The sequence below is a fragment of the Dendrobates tinctorius genome, unplaced genomic scaffold (assembly GCF_039654945.1).
Source record: "Dendrobates tinctorius isolate UK_male_01 unplaced genomic scaffold, ASM3965494v1 ptg000267l, whole genome shotgun sequence".
Classification (NCBI taxonomy): Eukaryota; Metazoa; Chordata; class Amphibia; order Anura; family Dendrobatidae; genus Dendrobates; species Dendrobates tinctorius.
Window position 1 is genome coordinate 1074202 of NW_027361934.1, and position 22760 is coordinate 1096961.

Sequence of the window (22760 nt, forward strand, 5' to 3'; positions counted from 1 at the left end):
GGATTTATTAACAGATGCATAAATCTTACAAACCAAAAAGTTATGTTGCTCAGTTAAATTTTATTAAATTTTAAACATACAAGTGTGGGTCAATTATTATTCAACCCCTAGGTTTAATATTTTGTGGAATAACCCTTGTTTGCAATTACAGCTAATAATCGTCTTTTATAAGACCTGATCAGGCCGGCACAGGTCTCTGGAGTTATCTTGGCCCACTCCTCCATGCAGATCTTCTCCAAGTTATCTAGGTTCTTTGGGTGTCTCATGTGGACTTTAATCTTGAGCTCCTTCCACAAGTTTTCAATTGGGTTAAGGTCAGGAGACTAACTAGGCCACTCCAACACCTTGATTTTTTGCCTCTTGAACCAGGCCTTGGTTTTCTTGGCTGTGTGCTTTGGGTCGTTGTCTTGTTGGAAGATGAAATGACGACCCATCTTAAGATCCTTGATGGAGGAGCGGAGGTTCTTGGCCAAAATCTCCAGGTAGGCCGTGCTATCCATCTTCCCATGGATGCGGACCAGAGGGCCAGGCCCCTTGGCTGAGAAACAGCCCCACAGCATGATGCTGCCACCACCATGCTTGACTGTAGGGATGGTATTCTTGGGGTCGTATGCAGTGCCATCCAGTCTCCAAACGTCACGTGTGTGGTTGGCACCAAAGATCTCGATCTTGGTCTCATCAGACCAGAGAACCTTGAACCAGTCTGTCTCAGAGTCCTCCAAGTGATCATGAGCAAACTGTAGACGAGCCTTGACATGACGCTTTGAAAGTAAAGGTACCTTACGGGCTCGTCTGGAACGGAGACCATTGCGGTGGAGTACGTTACTTATGGTATTGACTGAAACCAATGTCCCCACTGCCATGAGATCTTCCCGGAGCTCCTTCCTTGTTGTCCTTGGGTTAGCCTTGACTCTTCGGACAAGCCTGGCCTCGGCACGGGAGGAAACTTTCAAAGGCTGTCCAGGGCGTGGAAGGCTAACAGTAGTTCCATAAGCCTTCCACTTCCGGATGATGCTCCCAACAGTGGAGACAGGTAGGCCCAACTCCTTGGAAAGGGTTTTGTACCCCTTGCCAGCCTTGTGACCCTCCACGATCTTGTCTCTGATGGCCTTGGAATGCTCCTTTGTCTTTCCCATGTTGACCATGTATGAGTGCTGTTCACAAGTTTGGGGAGGGTCTTAAATAGTGAGAAAAGGCTGGAAAAAGAGATAATTAATCCAAACATGTGAAGCTCATTGTTCTTTGTGCCTGAAATACTTCTTAATACTTTAGGGGAACCAAACAGAATTCTGGTGGTTTGAGGGGTTGAATAATAAATGACCCTCTGAATAAACTTTTCACAATTTAAAAAAAAATTAAACAAAGAAATAACATTCTTTTTTGCTGCAGTGCATTTCACACTTCCAGGCTGATCTACAGTCCAAATGTCACAATGCCAAGTTAATTCCGAATGTGTAAACCTGCTAAATCTGCAGGGGGTTGAATACTACTTGTAGGCACTGTATATATATATATATACTAGCTGAAGAGCCCGGTGTTGCCTGGGCATAGTAACCATCTGTGGTTAGTTATAACAAATTATAATGATTACATTGCACATAAAACCATTTCACATCATATATTCAACACTACAGATTTGCAACACAAATTAACTAAACGATTACCCAAGCATCCTCTCCTGTGTGATACTGTCTGCTGAGCCCAGGGCCGCCATCAGGGCATGACAGCCCTTACAGGTGTATGGGGCCTGATAACTGAAGGGGCCCGGGGGCCCGCCCGGCGCCCCAGCATGCTGACAGCCCGGTCCGCGCTCGGGCCCCCTCCCTACATTTTGTTCAGACTTCTCCACTTTTGCAGGCAGCGCTGCTGGGCCCCTCCCCCTGTGCACCATGGTCCAGCGAATGAGCGCCGCCCTCACGTAGCGTCACACGCCGCTCTGCTCCACTTCCTCATTCAGCAGAGCGGTGTGTGCGCGCCACGTGGGGACTGGGAGCAGTGAGTCGCAGGAGACAGCAGGCAGGTGCACAACACAACTATACATAGCAGTGGGTCGCCCCACGCACGTCGCACACCCAGGGCAGCGGGGGTTACTCGGTACCGGGCCGGTGTCAAACGGGAATGTGTCACAGCAGCGGTGACCCGGTCCGCCCAATATCAATGGCGGTGATGTTAATGGTATTAGAGTTTATATGAATAGTTTGTAACGCCATCCGTGGTGTTTGGCAAGTAAGATGTTGAGCCAACACTGCATGCAGATCAGCTGGGGCTGATGTTGTTGTGCAGCAAAGATGGTGTAGCTCCCCACAGGTGGAGCTGTAGTCCCAGGGCAGTGTAGGTGCAATGGATGAGGAGAGGCGCAGAATGGTACAGATGCTGGTACCCAGGTGTAGCGGTGCGGGAATAACTGGAGGACACCAGAGTATGCGGTTCCAAAGCTTTACTCACTGTTTGCAGTTCACACAACTGCCTGCCTCCGCACTGTGTTCTCCAGGTCAGGGCTCCAGCCAACCTCCAGGCAGGATAGGATTCTCCCCTCCACACTCCGCCAACATGCACCTTACTGAACGACTCCTCCAAAGCGCCTTTAGGTGCGAAGCACTCCAGTACTTAGTTACCCTGGAATGCCTCTCTCTAGGTGTTCCTAGTCTCTACTTGTATGACAGACAGCTGTAGCCTCTATCGGGGACTCCTCTCAGAGTCCTGGCTCGCAAATCGGTTGCTGTTGTGTCCCAAGTCTATGATGGGAGTAAGGCGTTAGTGGCTCACTACTCCTCCGGTGTCTGTTGCCGGACATAAAGATCCAATCAACCTCGAGGACCGGGCCCCGGCCTTTGCGCTCTCTGGACTGGAAGGGTTCTCTCTCTTTCTCAACATTCTTCCCACCGTCCTTCTATTCTCCTTCGTTCCGGTCTATTCTCTCTCTCTCTTATGGAATCTGTAGTCTCCAGTCTACGTCTCTTTCTCCTTCTCTTCCTTCCCTGAGGAGCTCGTTCCACTAAGACCAGTCCTCAACCTCTCCTGACTGACTGTCTGCCGCCGCCTTGAGCCCCTCTCAGGCTGACCTGCTGTCAGCCTGCTCTCTCTCTCAGACCCTCATCTGACTCCCTTCTCTGAGACTCACCCCAGACTGACTGACCTTCAGACTGACTTGAAATCCTACACCTTCCCTCTCTTTTGTATCATCACACTCCACCCGCCTCCCAGCACATCTCGTGTTACGAAGTAGGGTTCCACGAGGGGTGCTCTGCTAACCCCCAGCCTGTAGCTGTTAGGTGGCCCCACTGAACTATCCTGTGTGTGGAATGCAGGTGTGGAGCGTGGTCAGAAGTTCCCACCTTACCTGGATGGTGGGGCACTACACCTTAGGAGAAGGTGCAGTACCTCTGTGGCGACTGAAGCCTCAGGGGTGCCACAGCAGCTCAGCTGTCTCAGAGTCGAGCCCACCCCAGGACTGCCAGGCTTACCTCTGGTTCCAGCCACAAGAAGCAGTAGGCAGCAGCACACAGTCGGGCAGCCTCATCATGGTGTCAGGGAAAGTGATCACACACTGCTTTCAGGTAGGACCCCCAGAAGTCACGTGTCCCGCACTGCTGCAGGCTGCAGCACTAACAGTGAGGCACCAGGAATGAGCTGCAGGAAAGTTTCCACCCAAACAGCTCCAAATCCTCTGAAGTTATCAGCCCGCTCCTAGACAGTGGTGACTGGCAGCACAGAACTAGAGGCCCCTCACTGCTGTGTGACTGTGCACTATATGGAGGTACAGGCCCCTCATAGCTCTGTGACTGTGCACTATATGGTAGTACAGGCCCCTCATAGCTGTGTGACTGTGCACTATATGGTGTTACAGGGCACCCATGACAGTGTGACTGTGCACTATATGGCGTTACAGGCCCCTCATAGCTCTGTGACTGTGCACTATATGGCAGTACAGGCCCCTCATAGCTCTGTGACTGTGCACTATATGGCGGTACAGGGCCCTCAAAGCTGTGTGACTGTGGACTATATGGTAGTACAGGCCCCTCATAGCTGTGTGACTGTGCACTATATGGTGGTACAGGCCACCCACAGCAGTGTGACTGTGCACTATATGGCACTACAGGCCCCTCATAGCAGTGTGACTGTGCACTATGTGGCAGTACAGGCCCCTCATAGCTGTGTGACTGTGCACTATATGGCGTTACAGGCCACCCATAGCAGTGTGACTGTGCACTATATGGCGGTTCTGGCCCCTCATAGCTCTGTGACTGTGCACTATATGGCGCTACAGGCCCCTCATAGCTGTGTGACTGTGCACTATATGGTGGTACAGGCACCTTACAGCTGTGTGACTGTGCACTATATGGCGGTACAGGCACCATAGGTTGAGGGGTCGAGCCTGGGCGGAGTCTCAAGGGGGCCCCGAGAATTTTGCCAGTATGGGGCCCCGAAATTCCTAGTGGCAGCCCTGGCTAAGCCGTGTATCTAATCATATCATGTGTGTTACTGTCTGCTGAGCCGTGTATCTAATAAACGATAGCACCATAGAAATGATAAGAATAATAGGCCTCAGTTACCACAACTGTCTACAAAGAAAACTGTTACTGATAGCGACCAATCACAGCTCATTTTTCACCTGTTAAACAGCTCTGGGACAGTGTGGCGAGTTTTGAGTGGCGACTTTTGTGTTTGGACTTTTATGTGGCGAGGTTGGTGTATGTGTGGTGAAATGTGTGCTGAGGGTGGTATATGTGTTGGAGCACGTGGTAGTGTGTGGCGCATTTTGTGTGTGTTCATATCCCCGTGTGTGGTGAGTATCTCATGTCAGGGCCCCACATTAGCAACTGTACGGTATATACTCTTTGACGCCATCGCTCTCATTCTTTAAGTCCCCCTTGTTCACATCTGGCGGCTGTCAATTTGCCTCCAACACTTTTCCTTTCACTTTTTCCCCCATTATGTAGATAGAGGTAAAATTATTCGGTGAAATGGAACGCGCGGGGTTAAAATTTCGCCTCATAACATAGCCGATGATGCTCTCGGGGTCCAGACGTGTGACTGTGCCAAATTTTGTGGCTGTAGCTGCGACGGTGCAGATGCCAATCCCGGACATACATACATACATACATACATACATACACACATTCAGCTTTATATACTAGATATATATATACATATACAGTTGTGGCCAAAAGTATTGACACCCCTGCAATTCTGTCAGATAATGCTCAGTTTCTTCCTGAAAATGATTGCAAACACAAATTCTTTGGTATTATCTTCATTTAATTTGTCTTAAATGAAAAAAACACAAAAGAGAATGAAGCAAAAAGCAAAACATTGATCATTTCACACAAAACTCCAAAAATGGGCCAGACAGAAGTATTGGCACCCTCAGCCTAATACTTGGTTGCACAACCTTTAGCCAAAATAACTGCGACCAACCGCTTCCAGTAACCATCAATGAGTTTCTTACAATGCTCTGCTGGAATTTTAGACCATTCTTCTTTGGCAAACTGCTCCAGGTCCCTGATATTAGAAGGGTGTCTTCTCCAAACTGCCATTTTTAGATCTCTCCACAGGTGTTCTATGGGATTCAGGTCTGGACTCATTGCTGGCCACCTTAGAAGTCTCCAGTGCTTTCTCTCAAACCATTTTCTAGTGCTTTTTGAAGTGTGTTTTGGGTCATTGTCCTGCTGGAAGACCTATGACCTCTGAGGGAGACCCAGCTTTCTCACACTGGGCCCTACATTATGCTGCAAAATTTGTTGGTAGTCTTCTGACTTCATAATGCCATGCACACGGTCAAGCAGTCCAGTGCCAGAGGCAGCAAAGCAACCCCAAAACATCAGGGAACCTCCGCCATGTTTGACTGTAGGGACCGTGTTCTTTTCTTTGAATGCCTCTTTTTCTCCTGTAAACTCTATGTTGATGCCTTTGCCCAAAAAGCTCTACTTTTGTCTCATCTGACCAGAGAATATACTTCCAAAACGTTTTAGGCTTTTTCAGGTAAGTTTTGGCAAACTCCAGCCTGGCTTTTTTATGTCTCGGGGTAAGAAGTGGGGTCTTCCTGGGTCTCCTACCATACAGTCCCTTTTCATTCAGACGCCAACGGATAGTACGGGTTGACACTGTTGTACCCTCGGACTGCAGGGCAGCTTGAACTTGTTTGGATGTTAGTGGAGGTTCTTTATCCAACATCCGCACAATCTTGCGTTGAAATCTCTTGTCAATTTTTCTTTTCCGGCCACATCTAGGGAGGTTAGCCACAGTGCCATGGGCTTTAAACTTCTTGATGACACTGCGCACGGTAGACACAGGAACATTCAGGTCTTTGGAGATGGACTTGTAGCCTTGAGATTGCTCATGCTTCCTCACAATTTGGTTTCTCAAGTCCTCAGACAGTTCTTTGGTCTTCTTTCTTTTCTCCATGTTCAATGTGGTACACACAAGGACACAGGACAGAGGTTGAGTCAACTTTAATCCATGTCAACTGGCTGCAAGTGTGATTTAGTTATTGCCAACACCTGTTAGGTGCCACAGGTAAGTTACAGGTGCTGTTAATTACACAAATTAGAGAAGCATCACATGATTTTTCGAACAGTGCCAATACTTTTGTCCACCCTCTTTTTTATGTTTGGTATGGAATTATATCCAATTTGGCTTTAGGACAATTCTTTTTGTGTTTTTTCATTTAAGACAAATTAAATGAAGATAATAATACCAAAGAATTTGTGTTTGCAATCATTTTCAGGAAGAAACTGAGTATTATCTGACAGAATTGCAGGGGTGTCAATACTTTTGGCCAAAACTGTATATATACACTCAACTTTGAAATTATTATTATTATTATTATTATGCATTTATACAGTGCCATTTATTCCATGGCGCTTTACATGTGAAAAGGGGAATTATAGACAGGTACAATAAACATGTGTAAGACAAGAGACACACAAGTACATAAGGAGAGGGGACCCTGCCCGCGAGAGCTCACAGTCTACAGGGATGGGTGAGGGTACAGTAGGAGAGGGTAGAGCAGGTCGGGCGGTGGTTCAGTAGACCGAGGATCATTGCAGGCTGTAGGCTTGTTGGAACAGGTGGGTCTACAGGTTCTTCTTGAAGGTGTCATGTCTCCGTCAGATTTGGGGCCTGCTGTTCCGGTCGCAGCCACTAGGAGGCGCCGGGCCGCCACTTCGCCGTCAGACTCGGGGACGGCTGTTCCTGCCTCGGCCACTGGGAGGCTGGTTCTATTACGTCACCGTCAGACTCAGGGCCTATGGTCCCAGCTTTAGCCACTAGGAGGCGCCGGTCTGTCACGTCACCGTTGGATTCGAGGCCTGCTGTTCCGGTCACGGCCACTAGGAGGCGCCAGACCGCCACTTCACTGTCAGTCTCAGGGACGGCTGTTCCTGCCTCGGCCACTGGGAGGCGCCGTGGTCCGCCCGTGAGTTATGGTGGTGACAGAGAAGTGGCTCCTGCGCAGGCATCTGGTGGGCGCAGGCTCCGCCCCTCTGTCAGTCATCAGGGGGTTACTGCAACTCCATCTGGCCTGGTCCTGGGGGCGGCCCTAATGACATCACCAGTCCAGGAACCTGTGAGGGATGACCTGATCCCTCAAATACCTTGGGACTGGTCTTGCAAGCCGCCGGATATATTCTTGGTTCCCCTGTGTGTTACTTAGTGATTGGTTTCTGTTTGACTCTGACCTCAGCCTGGATTTCTGACCCCTCTTTTGCCTGACGATTCTGTACTTCTGCTACTCTCCTGGTTTGTGACCTTGGCCTGGATATTCTGACTCTGCCACTTCCTAACGATTCTGTACCTCTGCTGCCCTTCTGGTTTTTGACTCTGACCTTGGCCTGAAATTGACTCTGCTATTGCTTGCCGTTTTTTGTACTTCACTCTGACGACCGTCCTGCTCTGGCCGCTGCTCCTATTCAGACAGTACCTCCTGGGCTCTGTTGTAAATCCAGATCCCTGTATAGGGGTAAAGGGTATCAGTGTTTCTCGGGGTGTTGCCTGGCTGCAGCCCAGAACCGCAGACGGACGTTACATTATATCCGGCCATTTCTCCAGTTGGGGCCGGGTTCTTCTTTGTGGAGAAGAAAGATGGTGGTCTCAGACCCTGCATTGATTATCGGCAGTTGAATGCAATCACTATAAAGAACCAGTATCCGCTTCCACTCATCCCTGATCTTTTTAATCAGCTAACAGGAGCCCGTTGGTTTATTAAACTTGACCTCCGGGGGGCATATAATCTGGTCCGCATAAGAAAGGGAGATGAGTGGAAAACGGCCTTCAATACACCCCTTGGCCATTTTGAGTACCTGGTTATGCCGTTCGGACTCAGCAACGCACCTGCCGTATTCCAGCACTTTGTTAATGATATTTTTAGAGACATTTGTGGGGTGTATGTCGTGGTGTATTTAGATGACATTCTGATTTACTCTGCTGACCCTGTGACACACTCTCAACACGTCTGTTCTGTGCTACAAAGACTACGTGAACACTCCTTGTTTGCTAAACTGGAGAAATGTGTCTTTTTTGCTGAGGAGGTACAGTTTTTAGGATACATGGTTTCAGGTAAAGGCTTCCGCATGGATCCTGCCAAGGTCCAGCCTATTAAGGCTTGGGTGCAACCAAAATCGCTGAAAGCGCTGCAGCGATTTTTGGGGTTCGCTAATTATTACCGCAAGTTTATTAGAGGTTTCTCAGAGATTGCCAAGCCACTCACGGCTCTGACCCGGAAAGGGGCGGACGTGGCCAACTGGAATCCTGAGGCAATTCAGGCGTTTTCTACGTTAAAAGAGAGTTTTGTGGCCAACCCAGTTTTGGTTCAGCCGGATCTGGACCATCCATTTATTGTGGAGGTGGATGCCTCTGAAGTCGGAGTGGGAGCAGTGCTATCACAAGGCACTACATCCCTCACTCAGCTTCGTCCATGTGCGTTTTTTTCCCGCAAATTCTCTCCCACGGAGAAAAACTATGATATTGGGAATCGGGAACTATTGGCAATTAAATGGGCCTTCGAGGAATGGCGTCACTTCCTCGAGGGCGCCAAACACAAGATCACGGTAATTACCGATCATAAGAACCTGACATACCTAGAATCAGCAAAAAGGTTAAATCCTAGACAAGCAAGGTGGGCATTGTTTTTCTCTAGGTTTAATTTTATAATCACCTTCCGCCCTGGTACAAAAAATGTGAGGGCCGATGCCCTCTCTCGCAGTTTCTGCCCCTCACAAGCCGAGGACTGTGAACCAGTTCCGATATTGGCCACTGGGATCATTGTGTCCGCAGTGTCATTGGACCTTCTGGAGGAGATCCGTAAATCCCCAGAACAAGCCCCTGACACTACGCCACCCAACAAATTGTTCGTTCCGCCTGCATTTCGCCTACAAGTGCTTAGAGAATCACATGACTCTGTCTTGGAAGGCCATCCTGGTCTCAATAATACCGCCAGATTGATAACTAGGAATTTTTGGTGGCCGACGGTGGTTAAGGACTGCAAAGAATATGTCTTAGCATGTGAGGTCTGTGCCCGCGCCAAGTCCTCCCATACTCGCCCTGCCGGCTGGCTCCAGTCCTTGCCCACCCCCGAGAGTCCATGGACCCACATCTCCATGGACTTCATTACGGACCTACCGTCCTCAGATGGAAAGACGTGTATCTGGGTGGTGGTGGACAGGTTCAGTAAACAATGTCATTTTGTCCCCCTGTCGGGGTTACCTAACTCGGAAACGTTGAGTAAACTGTTTATTGTACATGTGGTACGTTTACACGGTGCCCCGGTCAATATTGTGTCTGACAGGGGTACCCAATTCGTGTCAAAGTTCTGGAGGGCGTTCTGTAAACGCATTGGTATTGAGCTATCTTTTTCCTCGGCTTACCACCCTGAAACCAATGGGCAAACCGAACGTGTCAACCAGGCTCTGGAGCAATACCTTCGTTGCTACATCTCAGAACACCAGTCCGATTGGGCAGAACATCTGCCACTAGCCGAGTTTTCCCTAAACAATCAGTATCAGGACTCCATTAAGTCTACCCCCTTTTTCTGCAACCACGGGCTGCATCCGCGCTTTGGCTCATTCTCGGCCAGAATGTCGGAGCTTCCTGGGGTAGAGAAAAATATACATCGTTTAAAAACCATTTGGTCTGAGGTAAACTCTAACTTGAAAGGGGCCCGGGTTAGACAGACCTCGGCAGCGAACAAACGGCGATCCAAAGGACCGCACCTGGGAGTTGGAGACAAGGTTTGGCTCTCCACCAAAAACATCAAGCTTAAAGTACCGTCTGCCAAACTGGGTCCCAGATTTATTGGTCCATACGAGATTATAGAGGTGATTAACCCGGTGGCCTTCCGTTTAAAACTCCCTCAGTCTTTCAAATTACCCAATGTCTTCCACAAGTCTCTCCTCAAGTTGTATCGCTCCCCAATTCACCCTGTCCCGTCCCCTCCTCCTCCCGTTTCGGTCGGAGGGTCCTTGGAGTATGAAGTCCAGGGTGTCCTTGACTCCCGCCTTGTAAGAGGGTCCGTACAGTATCTAGTACACTGGAGGGGCTACGGCCCGGAGGAGAGGTCCTGGGTCCCTGCGCGGGACATCCATGCAAAAGCACTAATTAGAAGGTTTCACCTCCTTCACCCTGACAAACCAGGTTTTGAGGGTCCGGATGCACCTCTTGGAAGGGGGGGTACTGTCACGTCTCCGTCAGATTTGGGGCCTGCTGTTCCGGTTGCAGCCACTATGAGGCGCCGGGCCGCCACTTCGCCGTCAGACTCGGGGACGGCTGTTCCTGCCTCGGCCACTAGGAGGCGCCGTGGTTCTATTACGTCGCCGTCAGACTCAGGGCCTATGGTCCCAGCTTTAGCCACTAGGAGGCGCCGGTCTGTCACGTCACCGTTGGATTCGAGGCCTGCTGTTCCGGTCACGGCCACTAGGAGGCGCCAGACCGCCACTTCACTGTCAGACTCAGGGACGGCTGTTCCTGCCTCGGCCACTGGGAGGCGCCATGGTCCGTCCGTGAGTTATGGTGGTGACAGAGAAGTGGCTCCTGCGCAGGCATCTGGTGGGCGCAGGCTCCGCCCCTCTGTCAGTCTTCAGGGGGTTACTGCAACTCCATCTGGCCTGGTCCTGGGGGCGGCCCTAATGACATCACCAGTCCAGGAACCTGTGAGGGATGACCTGATCCCTCAAATACCTTGGGACTGGTCTTGCAAGCCGCCGGATATATTCTTGGTTCCCCTGTGTGTTACTTAGTGATTGATTTCTGTTTGACTCTGACCTCAGCCTGGATTTCTGACCCCTCTTTTGCCTGACGATTCTGTACTTCTGCTACTCTCCTGGTTTGTGACCTTGGCCTGGATATTCTGACTCTGCCACTTCCTAACGATTCTGTACCTCTGCTGCCCTCCTGGTTTTTGACTCTGACCTTGGCCTGAAATTGACTCTGCTATTGCTTGCCGTTTTTGTACTTCACTCTGACGACCGTCCTGCTCTGGCCGCTGCTCCTATTCAGACAGTACCTCCTGGGCTCTGTTGTAAATCCAGATCCCTGTATAGGGGTAAAGGGTATCAGTGTTTCTCGGGGTGTTGCCTGGCTGCAGCCCAGAACCGCAGACGGACGTTACAGAAGGTTTCCGTTGATGGTGAGAGTCTGATGTATTGCGGCAGAGAGTTCCAGAGTATGGGGGAAGCACGGGAGAAGTCTTGTATGCGGTTGTGGGAAGAAGAGATAAGGGGGAGTAGAGAAGGAGATCTTGAGATGATCGAAGGTTGCGTGCGGGTAGGTACCTAGAGACCATGTCACAGATGTATGAAGGAGACAGGTTGTGGATGGCTTTGTATGTCATGGTGAGGGTTTTGAATTGGAGCCTCTGGGCAATAGGAAGCCAGGGAAGGGTCTGGCATAGGGGGGAGGGTGGGGAATAGCGGGGAGACAGGTGGATTAGTCGGGCAGCAGAGTGTAGGATTTACTGGAGCGGAGCCAGAGTGCTAGAGGGGAGGCCAGAGAGTAATAGGTTGCAGTAGTCAAGGCGGGAGATGATAAGGGTGTGCACTAGTGTTTTTGTGGTTTCGTGGTTGAGGAATGAGTGGATCCGGGAAATATTTTTGAGTTTGAGGCGGCAGGAGGAGGCGAGGGCTTGGAAATGTGGTTTGAAAGAGAGCGCAGAGTCGAGGATCACCCCAAGGCACCGAGTGTGCGGGACTGGGGAAAGCGAGCAGCCATTGACATTCAGCACATCACAGGATCAATAGACATGTTAATGATATGCAAATGATAAAACAATGGAAATCTAACACAAGCAACATGGGGCCTGGCATTCACGTGTTAAAAAATGGCTCCTGGGACACTTTGAAGAAACGTCCGCACCACTGGTTCCACCAAGAAATCAATGTAACTCCGAGCTGATAGTGTACCTGGAACGAAGACTAAAGGTGTCCCACAGTCGTACATCATGCCACACCCTAATCCTGGGAGGAGAGCCGGTATGATGTTCCCTCGTGAAGGCCTTTTTATGGCCTCGTTAGATTCTAAGAATGTCATCAGTTCTGTACTACAAGTGAAGTTAGAAGTCATATACCGAGCCTAATGCGTCATGTAGGGTCTACACACCATCAGAAGATGTTTGCGCGAACTGGGCTACGAGGTGACATCTGGCTACAGGTCCTCCATTGACCTCTCGCCATCGCTCTTAAACGTTACCATAGTTCAGAGCGAGACAACAATGGAGGCTGGCATGGAGGTTTGTCATCTTCGGCGATGAGTCCCGCTTTTGTCTTGGACGCGATGACAGCTGGAAATTGGTTTGGGTTCCACGTGAGCAACGCCATGCAGAAGCCTTTTACAAGGGAATGCAGATTGAAGTATTGGAGATGAAAAGAGAGAAGATGAATTTGGGCAGGTACACAGCAATTAGAGGAGAGCCAGGGAGAAACCAGGCTGGTATTTAGTAGCCCATAGAGAAACTGGTAGGAGGAAGTGGCATTAAAAGTGAAGAGAAGGTCAACCAGTTGAGCAGAGAAGTTGGGAACAGTTTGTCAAGCTACTAATCAGTTTGCTGCCAGTCCGCAGGGTATGGTGATGCAGTTTGATAGCTAATAGACAAGAGAAATATGATTGGATCTGCAGGGGCCTGGTTGAGGATCCGCAGGGGCCTGGTTGAGGATCTGCATGGGCGTGGCTGGGGAGGAGCAACTCGAGACTGTGTCCCATGTGCCAAGGAGCAAGCAAGCCATTTTCCTTCACCAGCGTATTTAAATGACTAGGACAACAAATTAAACTTGTACCCCAGGTGGAAAAAAGACTTTGTACGGCAATAAGATGTGTACCATATGCAAGCCAAGTTACCCCATAAACATTAATGGGGACAGGAAAAATATCCATACAGCGTCAATATCAGCGCTAAGGCTGGTTTCACATTTGCGTTAAAACAACGCTGCGCCCTCGTCGTTAAGCCCCGCCCTGAGCCGGCTCCCTGCCCGCCCCATCCGGGATCACCGCCTACTTTCGCTTTTGCACGCATGCGATCGGCGCACCCTATCTTTACCATAGGGTGCGCAGATCATGCGCTGCCAGTGTGAAAGTAGCGTGCTGCGCACTTTTGACGGTGCGCCGTGCGCGCCAAAATGCAGCATGATTCCTGGGGCGTATTACTTTTTCTGCTACCCAGATTTTCAATGATGTTCAGATCAGGGGACTGTGAGGGCCATTGCAAAACCTTCGTCCTTGCGTCTTTTGAGGTCGTCTATTGTGGATTTTGTGTGTTTAGGACCATTATCCATTTGTAGAAGCCATCCTCTTTTCACCTTCAGCTTTTTTACAGATATTTTATGTTTGCATCAAGAATTTGTTGAAAATTCACTGAATCCATTCAATGTTCATAGACACACATACAGTATAAAAGGCACCAAGTCTGAGATGTGCCAAGATCTTAGATGTTCTTCTACTCTACTACCATGATAGTTTCTTTATACAATGGCCAGGTGGACCATAATCTGTCATAGTCTGGACGTGGTAGGACAAGGAGAGTCCCTGACATCACTGCATCGCTAGACCCCGAGATTTTGTAAACTCTTAAACACATACAGTGGGGAAAAAATATTTAGTCAGCCACCAATAGTGCAAGATCTCCCACTTAAGAAGATGATGAGAGAGGCCTGTAATTGACATCACAGGTAGACCACAACTATGAGAGTCAAAATGAAATAACAAATCCAGAAAATCCCCTTGTCTGATTTGGTAAGATTTATTTTGCAAATTATGGTGGAAAATAAGTATTTGGTCATTAACAAAAGTTCATCTCAATACTTTGTTATATATCCTTTGTTGGCAGTGAGAGATGTCAAACATTTTCTGTAAGTCTTCACAAGGTTGGCACACACTGTTGGTGTTATGCATTCCTACATGCAGATCTCCTCTAGAGCAGTGATGTTTTGGGCCTGTCACTGGGCAACACGGACTTTCAAATCCCTCCAAAGGTTTTCTATTTGGTTGAGATCTGGAGACTGGCTAGGCCACTCCTGGACCTTCATATGCTTCTTACAAAGCCACTCCTTCGTTGCCCTGGCAGTGCGCTTGGGATCATCATCATGCTGAAAGACCCATCCATGTTTCATCTTGCTGATGGAAGGTTTGCACTCAAAATCTCACGATATATGGCCCCATTCATTCTTTCATGTACACGGATCAGTCACCCTGGTCCCTTTGTAGAGAAACAGCAAAAAAGCATGATGTTGCCACCCCCATGCTTCACAGTAGGTATGGTGTTCTTTGGATGCAACTCAGCATTCTGTCTCCTCCAAAAACACGACGAGTTTTGTTTCTACCAAACAGTTCTACTTTAGTTTCATCAGACCATATGACATTCTCCCAATACTCTTCTGGATAATCCAAATGCTCTCTTACAAACTTCAGACTGGCCTGGACATGTACTGACTTAAGCAGGGGGACACGTTTGGCACTGCAGGGTCTGAGTCCCTGGGGGCGTAGTGTGTTACTGATGGTAGCCTTTGTTACGGTGCTCCCAGCTCTATTCATGTCATTCACTAGGTCCCCCCGTGTGGTTCTGGGATTTTTGCTCACCGTTCTTGTGATCATTTTGACCCCACGGGGTGAGATCTTGCGTGGATCCCCAGATCGAAGGAGATTATCAGTGGTCTTGTATGTCTTCAATTTTCTTACTGTTGCTCCCATAGTTGATTTCAACACACCAAGCTGCTTGCCTATTGCAGATTCAGTCTTCCCAGCCTGGTGCAGGGCTACAATTTTGTTTCTGGTGTCCTTGGACAGCTCTTTGGTCTTCACCATAGTGGAGTTTGGAGTGTGACTGTTTGAGGTTGTGGACAGATGTCTTTTATCCTGATAACAAGGTCAAACAGGCGCCATTACTACAGGTAATGAGCGGAGGACAGAGGAGCCTCTTAAAAAAGAAGTTACAGGTCTGTGAGAGCCAGAAATCTTGCATGTTTTTAGGTGACCAAATACTTATTTTCCACCATAATTTGCAAAATAAATATTGCCAAATCAGACAAAGTGATTTTCTGGATTTGTTTTCTCATTTTGACTCTCATAGTTGTGGTCTACCTATGATGTCAATTACAGGCCTCTCTCATCTTTTTAAGTGGGAGAACTTGCACAATTGGTGGCTGACTAAATACTTTTTTTCCCTACTGTATATTAGGTCAATACTATTTGAGGAAATTTGATTTCTTTGCTTCTATATTGGATACAAGAAAGCTCTAGTCGTCCTATATACAAAACACACTAGAAATAAGTAATGTAAAATAATCCCGGCTTTTCAAGGCTTTAAATGCTCCTAACCCGGGCTGCTGAGAGTACATGACTTCTATGCTATGGTAGGACATAAATTTGTGAGTGTAAAGAGTTAAGTAAAAAAAATAAATGATGTCTGTTTTGTGGGGTTTTTTTTCCATGTTAATGACTTGCAGGACCCTTCATCTCTGAAGACGGAGTTTTTAAGTTCCAGTATTTTTTTGGCACAGCCACCGCTTTTGTGTAACTAGTTATCTCTCTCCCGCAGGAGCCTTCAGAGGAATGTGCAAGAAAATTGATCATTTTCCGGAGGACGCAGATTACGAGCAGGACACGGCAGAGTATTTACTACGTAAGGATTTTACCTCTAATGATCTCCCCGTCTGCTCTTCATCCCCAATAACAGGCGGTCTGGGCTATTCACAGTCAACTAATACATCCTCAGCAACTTCCCTTCATGGCAGAATAGGGGACAAAAGGGGGCGAGAGAGTGGGCACAAGCCAGTCCCAAAGTGTGGATGTAATTACAAGGAGAAAGGGTCTTTGGAAAGCACTGGAAAAATCAGTTTGTATGCAGGTGGGGGGACGAAGGAGATCCTCCGCTTAGATCTAAGCCCCACCGACAAGGCTGGAGGACAATAAACTACAGATCCAAATTAAGCCGATAGGTAACTTGTGTTCCCCTCTGGTGCACAGCCAAATCTTCAGTTTGGAGGCACAGGATAAGGCAAAGTGGTAGCAAAGAAGAAGGCCCATGCCATTTTGCAGTCTCCTGTGAAGGGATAATTGATTCCCAGGCAAAAGCAAATGCAAAGATTTTGTGTAGTCAGGTGACAACAATCGCATCTTGTGCCTGGCATTGACCCAGCTTGGGTGACATACTCGGACTGGCTCACGGGGGAACAGGGGAATCCTCCAGTAGGCCCCTATGTTGGAGTTTTAATGAGTAGTGCACTTGATTCACAATTTGCAGAAAAATGTATAATCTAATCATTCAGTAAACAATATAGACAAATCATTATTACATAGAAGCCAAAGTAAATTTATGTATTTGGGTTATTTTTGCATGCAGCTGAACAGTAGGCCCCAAGAGTCAATGTTACCGGTGGGCCTTTGCCAGTCTAATACTGTAATTATGGCTATGAGGGTTGGGTGATCATCACTTGTCATCCCTCTGGTGTGATGTCAGAGCTGTGCTGTGTGCTCAGAGTCAATGTGATGCTTTCTCCTTCACTAAGGGACAAACTGCAGCTGCATCCCCCCCACTCCCCACCTGATATTCACTTTAGTACATAGACACTGAGGAGGTTTCTAAACAAGTACAGAGGGTCTACAGGTACGAAAAGTGGAACGACAGATGTCAGGGAGGTGAGGAAGTCATAAAGGCATATCCAATGGCGCAGGAGCTGATCGGTTAGTGGAGATTGGTAAGCAGGAGCCCATGGGGTTCCTAATTCACCAACAGGATTGAGTCACCTAGAATAGCAGTTCGGAGGGCCTTGGTCTGGTGGCCACAAACTGTCTTGAGATCGCGCTCGACCGATTAATCAAAAGAGGCGCTGGCATGTAGGAGAAGGTTGGTCCCACGAACTACCGATGTAGCCACTGCACCAGGGATTAATATAGCCATGAGGATACCGGGCACTGAGCATCAGCTCAATCCTCCCACCATTGTCTACATTTACAGAAAACCGAGCAAGACCGAGCGGTCGCTGCAGAGCTCGGCCGCGGTGCGGTCAATAATCAGTGATATCCATGTCAATGTAGCATGCCGGTCCCGAGCCAATCCTGTGCGCGGCTCCATGAGCCCCAAGCAATCGGCTGATAGGAACAAGATGCTCGCTGGGATTCTGGATAAATAAAGATTCTCTGTAACAAGTTCCTTGCAATCTGGATGCCCCCAGCTCTTCTCGGCCTGGCTAGATAGCTTTATATTTATTGAGAGACAGACATCTATTTTTCTTTGTGTCTTTTTATACCCTGGGCACTTTGAACCTGTTCTCTCGCATTAGAGAAAGCACAGAAGTAGATAAACAATTGTTACAGCGGGGGAAAAAAAAAGAAAAAGCTGCAAGAACAGACGCCGGCAGGTAGCTGGAAAACGCTAATCAAAGGGTCGGGGCTCGTATCCGAGTCACCAGGTGAAGGATGAAATCTCCAGGAGAAGACGCCACGGGGTCGCGAGAATCGAAGCAATAGACTGAGAAATACAAGGGAGACGGCAGATAGATACTAGATAGATAATAGATAGATAATAGATAGGTGATAAATAGATGATAGATAGTAGAGATATAATGATATATATTTCTAACAGTGTAATCAGCAGCAACAGAGAGTGCAGCGGTAGAAGTCACATCACTGCCTTGGTGATTGACCCTCGGCCCCTTTCGATGATATCAGCATTGGTACATGGTCACCACTCCGGATTCTGCCATACTTTCTTATCTTACGGTTTCTGGTCTCTGCTGTGTACTAATTTTTTCCTCTGTCTCTTCAGGTGCGGTTCGAGCTTCCAGTATCTTTCCCATCCTTAGCGTCGGCCTTCTGTTCTTTGGGGGTCTCTGTGTCGCGGCCAGCGAGTTTTACAAAAATAAGCACAATGTCATTCTCAGCGCGGGAATCTTCTTCGTCTCGGCGGGTGAGTATTCGCTCAATACGCAGTAGTAGTTCTATATTTTTTCACTTAGTTCTAACATTCCGCGCCGGTTTCTTACTATTTCTTTGTATCAGTCGCAGCTTTGTTATTCTGCGGCCGAGCTACGGACGTCCCCTGCTGTATACAGCTCCCATTGTACCAAATAATAATGTTATTTCACTAAGCTCCGCCACCTGCATTCATCATACGACTCAATGACCGTGTGAAGCAAAGCTACATGTCTCCGTAGCAAGATATTCAACTCATTACTTTTATTTGGCTGATTGCTAAGGACATCACTTTCCCCCTTTTTTTACCTGGATCTGGCACTAGTGGTCCTAGATATTGCTACTATGTGGTTAGTGCAAAAATGCCTCTTCCCGTAGACAAGCACATTCTCATGTATCCTCAGTCAAAAGAGAGGAATAAGTTGATGCCAACCATCCTTGGTCTCAGCTTATCTTCCCGAAGACCATAAGGACCCAAGTGCCCAATCCTTATCTCCATCCAACATCCATGATCGGGAGGCCTCCATACACACTAGATGGTGCCAAAATCGGCATCGATGTGTATGGTAAAGACCACCATAGTTGGTAGAAAAACCTCACGCTTTGCTATACACATGATGTTTTGGCTCTGGACTACCCTCTGATTGTTTTTGGCTAACGACTCATTTCTCTTTCAGGCCTGAGCAACATTATTGGAATAATTGTCTACATTTCTGCCAATGCCGGAGACCCTGGCCAGAGTGATTCCAAGAAGAGCAACTATTCTTATGGTTGGTCCTTTTATTTCGGGGCCCTATCATTCATTATTGCCGAAATGGTTGGAGTTTTAGCTGTACACATGTTTATAGAAAAACACCGGCAAATAAGAGCTAAATCCCATTCCGACCTCTTCAAGAAATCTGCCTTTACCCGGATACCAAGCTACCGGTATCGTTTCCGGAGGCGTTCCAGCTCCCGTTCTACAGAGCCTCGCTCTAGAGACCCTTCCCCTGTAGGCAAAAGTTTCAACCCTATTCCCACTAGCGATATTTCCCTTTACACCTTAACTGCCCGAGACCCTACCAAGATGACTGTTGGCTCTTTACTAAATTCCGAAAGGGAGCATAACTTTCTTCAAGTTCACAACTCCATCCCCAAAGACTACAAGGAGTCGTTACACAACAATCCTTCCAACAGGCGCACCACACCGGTCTGAGATTTGCAATAAAGAGCGATAACGTGACCTAAACAAAGAAATACGGTGGTAACCGGAGACGGTCACAGAGCTGTTTACTCTTTATGTGTTATTTCAATAAAACTAAAAGCCACATGGCGACAGGATTAAAAAAAAATTCAACAATCATGTCACTTCCTGTTCGGAATGTCACTTCCTGTTTGGAATGTCACTTCCTGTTCGGATGTTACAACAGCGCTGGCCAGAGTTTAAGCATGGAGCTTATATGAGGACCCATATGTTGTAATTAATGACTTGGAAAGACTGTCTAAGTTGTATAAGTGTTTGTGTTTTAGGATGATATAGGAATATTATGTTTCGAAGGTAAATTTTGGTTTTTCAGAGGGGAAAAATCAAGGTTTTACAGAGCTGAGAATGAGAATGTTCGATGTAACCGATATTGTGCATAATTGATGCTGTTTATCGGGGGTTCTACAGAAGAGGAGATAAGGACATGTCACCAGATTTTTTTAATTTTTTTTTTTGACCAGCTTACTTTTCGAGAGGCGAAACCGGGACAATATATATCCTCCAAATGATTGTATAGCCAAACTTTTGAGTTATAGACGATTGATGGTGAACCACGCTGCATGAGGGAGTGTGTAGTGCCTGTCAAGAATATACTATTATGTATCTTAGAGGTACAAAATATACACAACGACGCCGGAGTCAAGAATCTTACCCTACGTTGAGCACGCCGGTGCTTTCGATCTTCAATATGTTTTCTTAAACCAAAAAAAAAAGAAATAAAAACTGTACGTTGAAAAATGTGATGCCGGTTGATCTTCCCCACGCAGCATTCGAGAGGGTTTTAAAGTGCTGTTTTGACAAGTGTGGGGGAGGCGCTGACGGGTGTGCCGTTGATGAAGACATGATGGGCCAATCGGAGAATGTAGACTTGTGCATCAACAGTTTTTGTGAAGAAGTTTTTAAGTGGAACATACGACTAGATGAAACGGAGACTCTTTCAGGGATCGCGCATCTTCCTCTGATAGAGTTAGTCCTGATACATGGTATGCATTACAGACGATGAAGGACTTCAAGGTGCGAGCGATGTCTTCTTAGGATCGTCTCTAGGGAGTGTCAGATAGACTTGAAACGTCTATGGAAATTGTGAAGTTGAGCTATGATAAACACTGAGTTGTGCGAAATTCCTGATTGGGCTCTAAGTCAACATTCCAATATTTTTTGGGGGGTTATATAACTAATTATAATAAATAATAGCAAACATTCTGGTCTGATAATTTGATTTTATGTGCACAGGAGACGTAGACTGTGTGTGCCATATTGTGGGCTTAATCAACACTAATCATAGGGTATTTCAGGAACATTTAGGATACCACCCTTAAACTTGAATAAGATGAGATGAAAGCTCCGTTAGAAAACAACATCTCCCACAGCCTGCGTTTCTTCTCGTCCTTCCTCCTCTCTCCTCGCAACTTCTGACATAGCTGCCTGTGCTTCAGCTGAGACATTATCCCAGCTTTGGCAGACACACTTTCCCTCCAGAGATGAAAGGAGAGCTTTCTCTACCCACACATCCTGTCCTGCTGATTGTTTAGGATGGGTTTTGTGCTCAGTAATGTGACAGCGCCAATTCTAAAACAATCACCCCCACCCCACAGACGAGATGAGCGTTAATAGATAATTAAACATATCAATTTATTTGTATGACTGTATTTTTACATTTATTAATTTTATTTGCTGGAGAACCCCTTTAAAGAGAACTTGCCACCAGGTAAAAAGTTGTCAGTTTTTACTTGTATTTTATTTCTTCTGCTGCCTAAAGACACGCCCCAGAGCAGACTAAAGACACACCCCAGAGCAGCCTAAAGACTCCCCCCAGAACAGCCTTATAACCCCCCCAGAGCAGACTAAAGACATGCCCCAGAGCAGCCTAAAGACACCCCCCGGGCAGCCTTATAGAACCCCCCAGAGCAGACTAAAGGTACAACCCAGAGCAGCCTAAAGACAACTCCCAGAGCAGACTAAAGACACGCCCCAGAGAAGCCTAAAGACACGCCCCACAGTAGCCTAATGACAAGCCCCATAGCAGCCTAAAGACACAACCCAGAGCAGCCTAAGGAAATCCCCCAGAGAAGCCTAAAGACATGCCCCAGAGCAGCCTAAAGACATGACCCAGAGCAGCCTAAAGACATCCCCCAGAGCAGCCTAAAGACATCCCCCAGAGAAACCTAAAGACACGCCCCAGAGAAGCCAAAAGACACACCCCAGAGAAGCCTAAATACAAGCCCCAGAGCAGCCTAAAGACACACCCCAGAGAAGCCTAAAGACATGCCCCAGAGCAGCCTAAAGACACATCCCAGAGCAGCCTAAAGACATCCCCCAGAGAAGCATAAAGACATGCCCCAGAGCAGCCTAAAGACATGACCCAGACCAGCCTAAAGACATTCCACAGAGCAGCCTAAAGACATCCCCTAGAGAAGCCTAAAGACACGCCCCAGAGAAGCCTAAAGACACGCCCCAGAGCAGCCTAAAGACACCCCCAGAGCAGCCTTATAAACGCCCCAGAGCAGACTAAAGACATGCTCCAGAGCAGCCTAAATACACCCCCCCAGAGCAGACTAAAGACAAGCCCCGTAGCAGCCTAAAGACATGCCCCAGAGCATCCTGGAGACACAACCCAGAGTAGCCTAAAGACATCCCCCAGAGAAGCCTAAAAACATGCCCCAGAGCAGCCTAAAGACATGACCCAGAGAAGCCTAAAGACATCCCCCAGAGCAGCCTAAAGACATCCCCCAGAGAAACCTAAAGACATGCCCCAGAGAAGCCTAAAGACACACCCCAGAGAAGCCTAAATACAAGCCCCAGAGCAGCCTAAAGACACACCCCAGAGAAGCCTAAAGACATGCCCCAGAGAAGCCTAAAGACACAACCCAGAGAAGCCTAAATGCACGCCCCAGAGCAGCCTAAAGACACATCCCAGAGCAGCCTAAAGACATCCCCCAGAGAAGCCTAAAGACATGCCCCAGAGCAGCCTAAAGACATGACCCAGAGCAGCCTAAAGACATCCCCCAGAGCAGCCTAAAGACATCCCCCAGAGAAACCTAAAGACATGCCCCAGAGAAGCTTAAAGACACACCCCAGAGAAGCCTAAAGACATGCCCCAGAAAAGCCTAAAGACACGCCCGAGAAG

At 47.9% G+C, this 22760-nt stretch overlaps 1 protein-coding gene across 2 annotated transcripts in view; it reads left to right on the forward strand.

The window, feature by feature from the left end:
* CACNG3 (calcium voltage-gated channel auxiliary subunit gamma 3) overlaps nt 1–20833 on the forward strand; it is a 57546-nt gene extending 36713 nt beyond the window's left edge. For both annotated transcript variants that reach the window (XM_073559286.1, XM_073559287.1), the window contains 3 exons: nt 16016–16099; nt 18245–18385; nt 19068–20833. In XM_073559286.1, the coding sequence (XP_073415387.1) occupies nt 16016–16099; nt 18245–18385; nt 19068–19585 (743 nt within the window). In that variant the 3' untranslated portion in view covers nt 19586–20833. The remainder of the gene's footprint in view (nt 1–16015; nt 16100–18244; nt 18386–19067) is intronic.
* The last annotated feature ends 1927 nt before the right edge of the window (nt 20834–22760 follow it).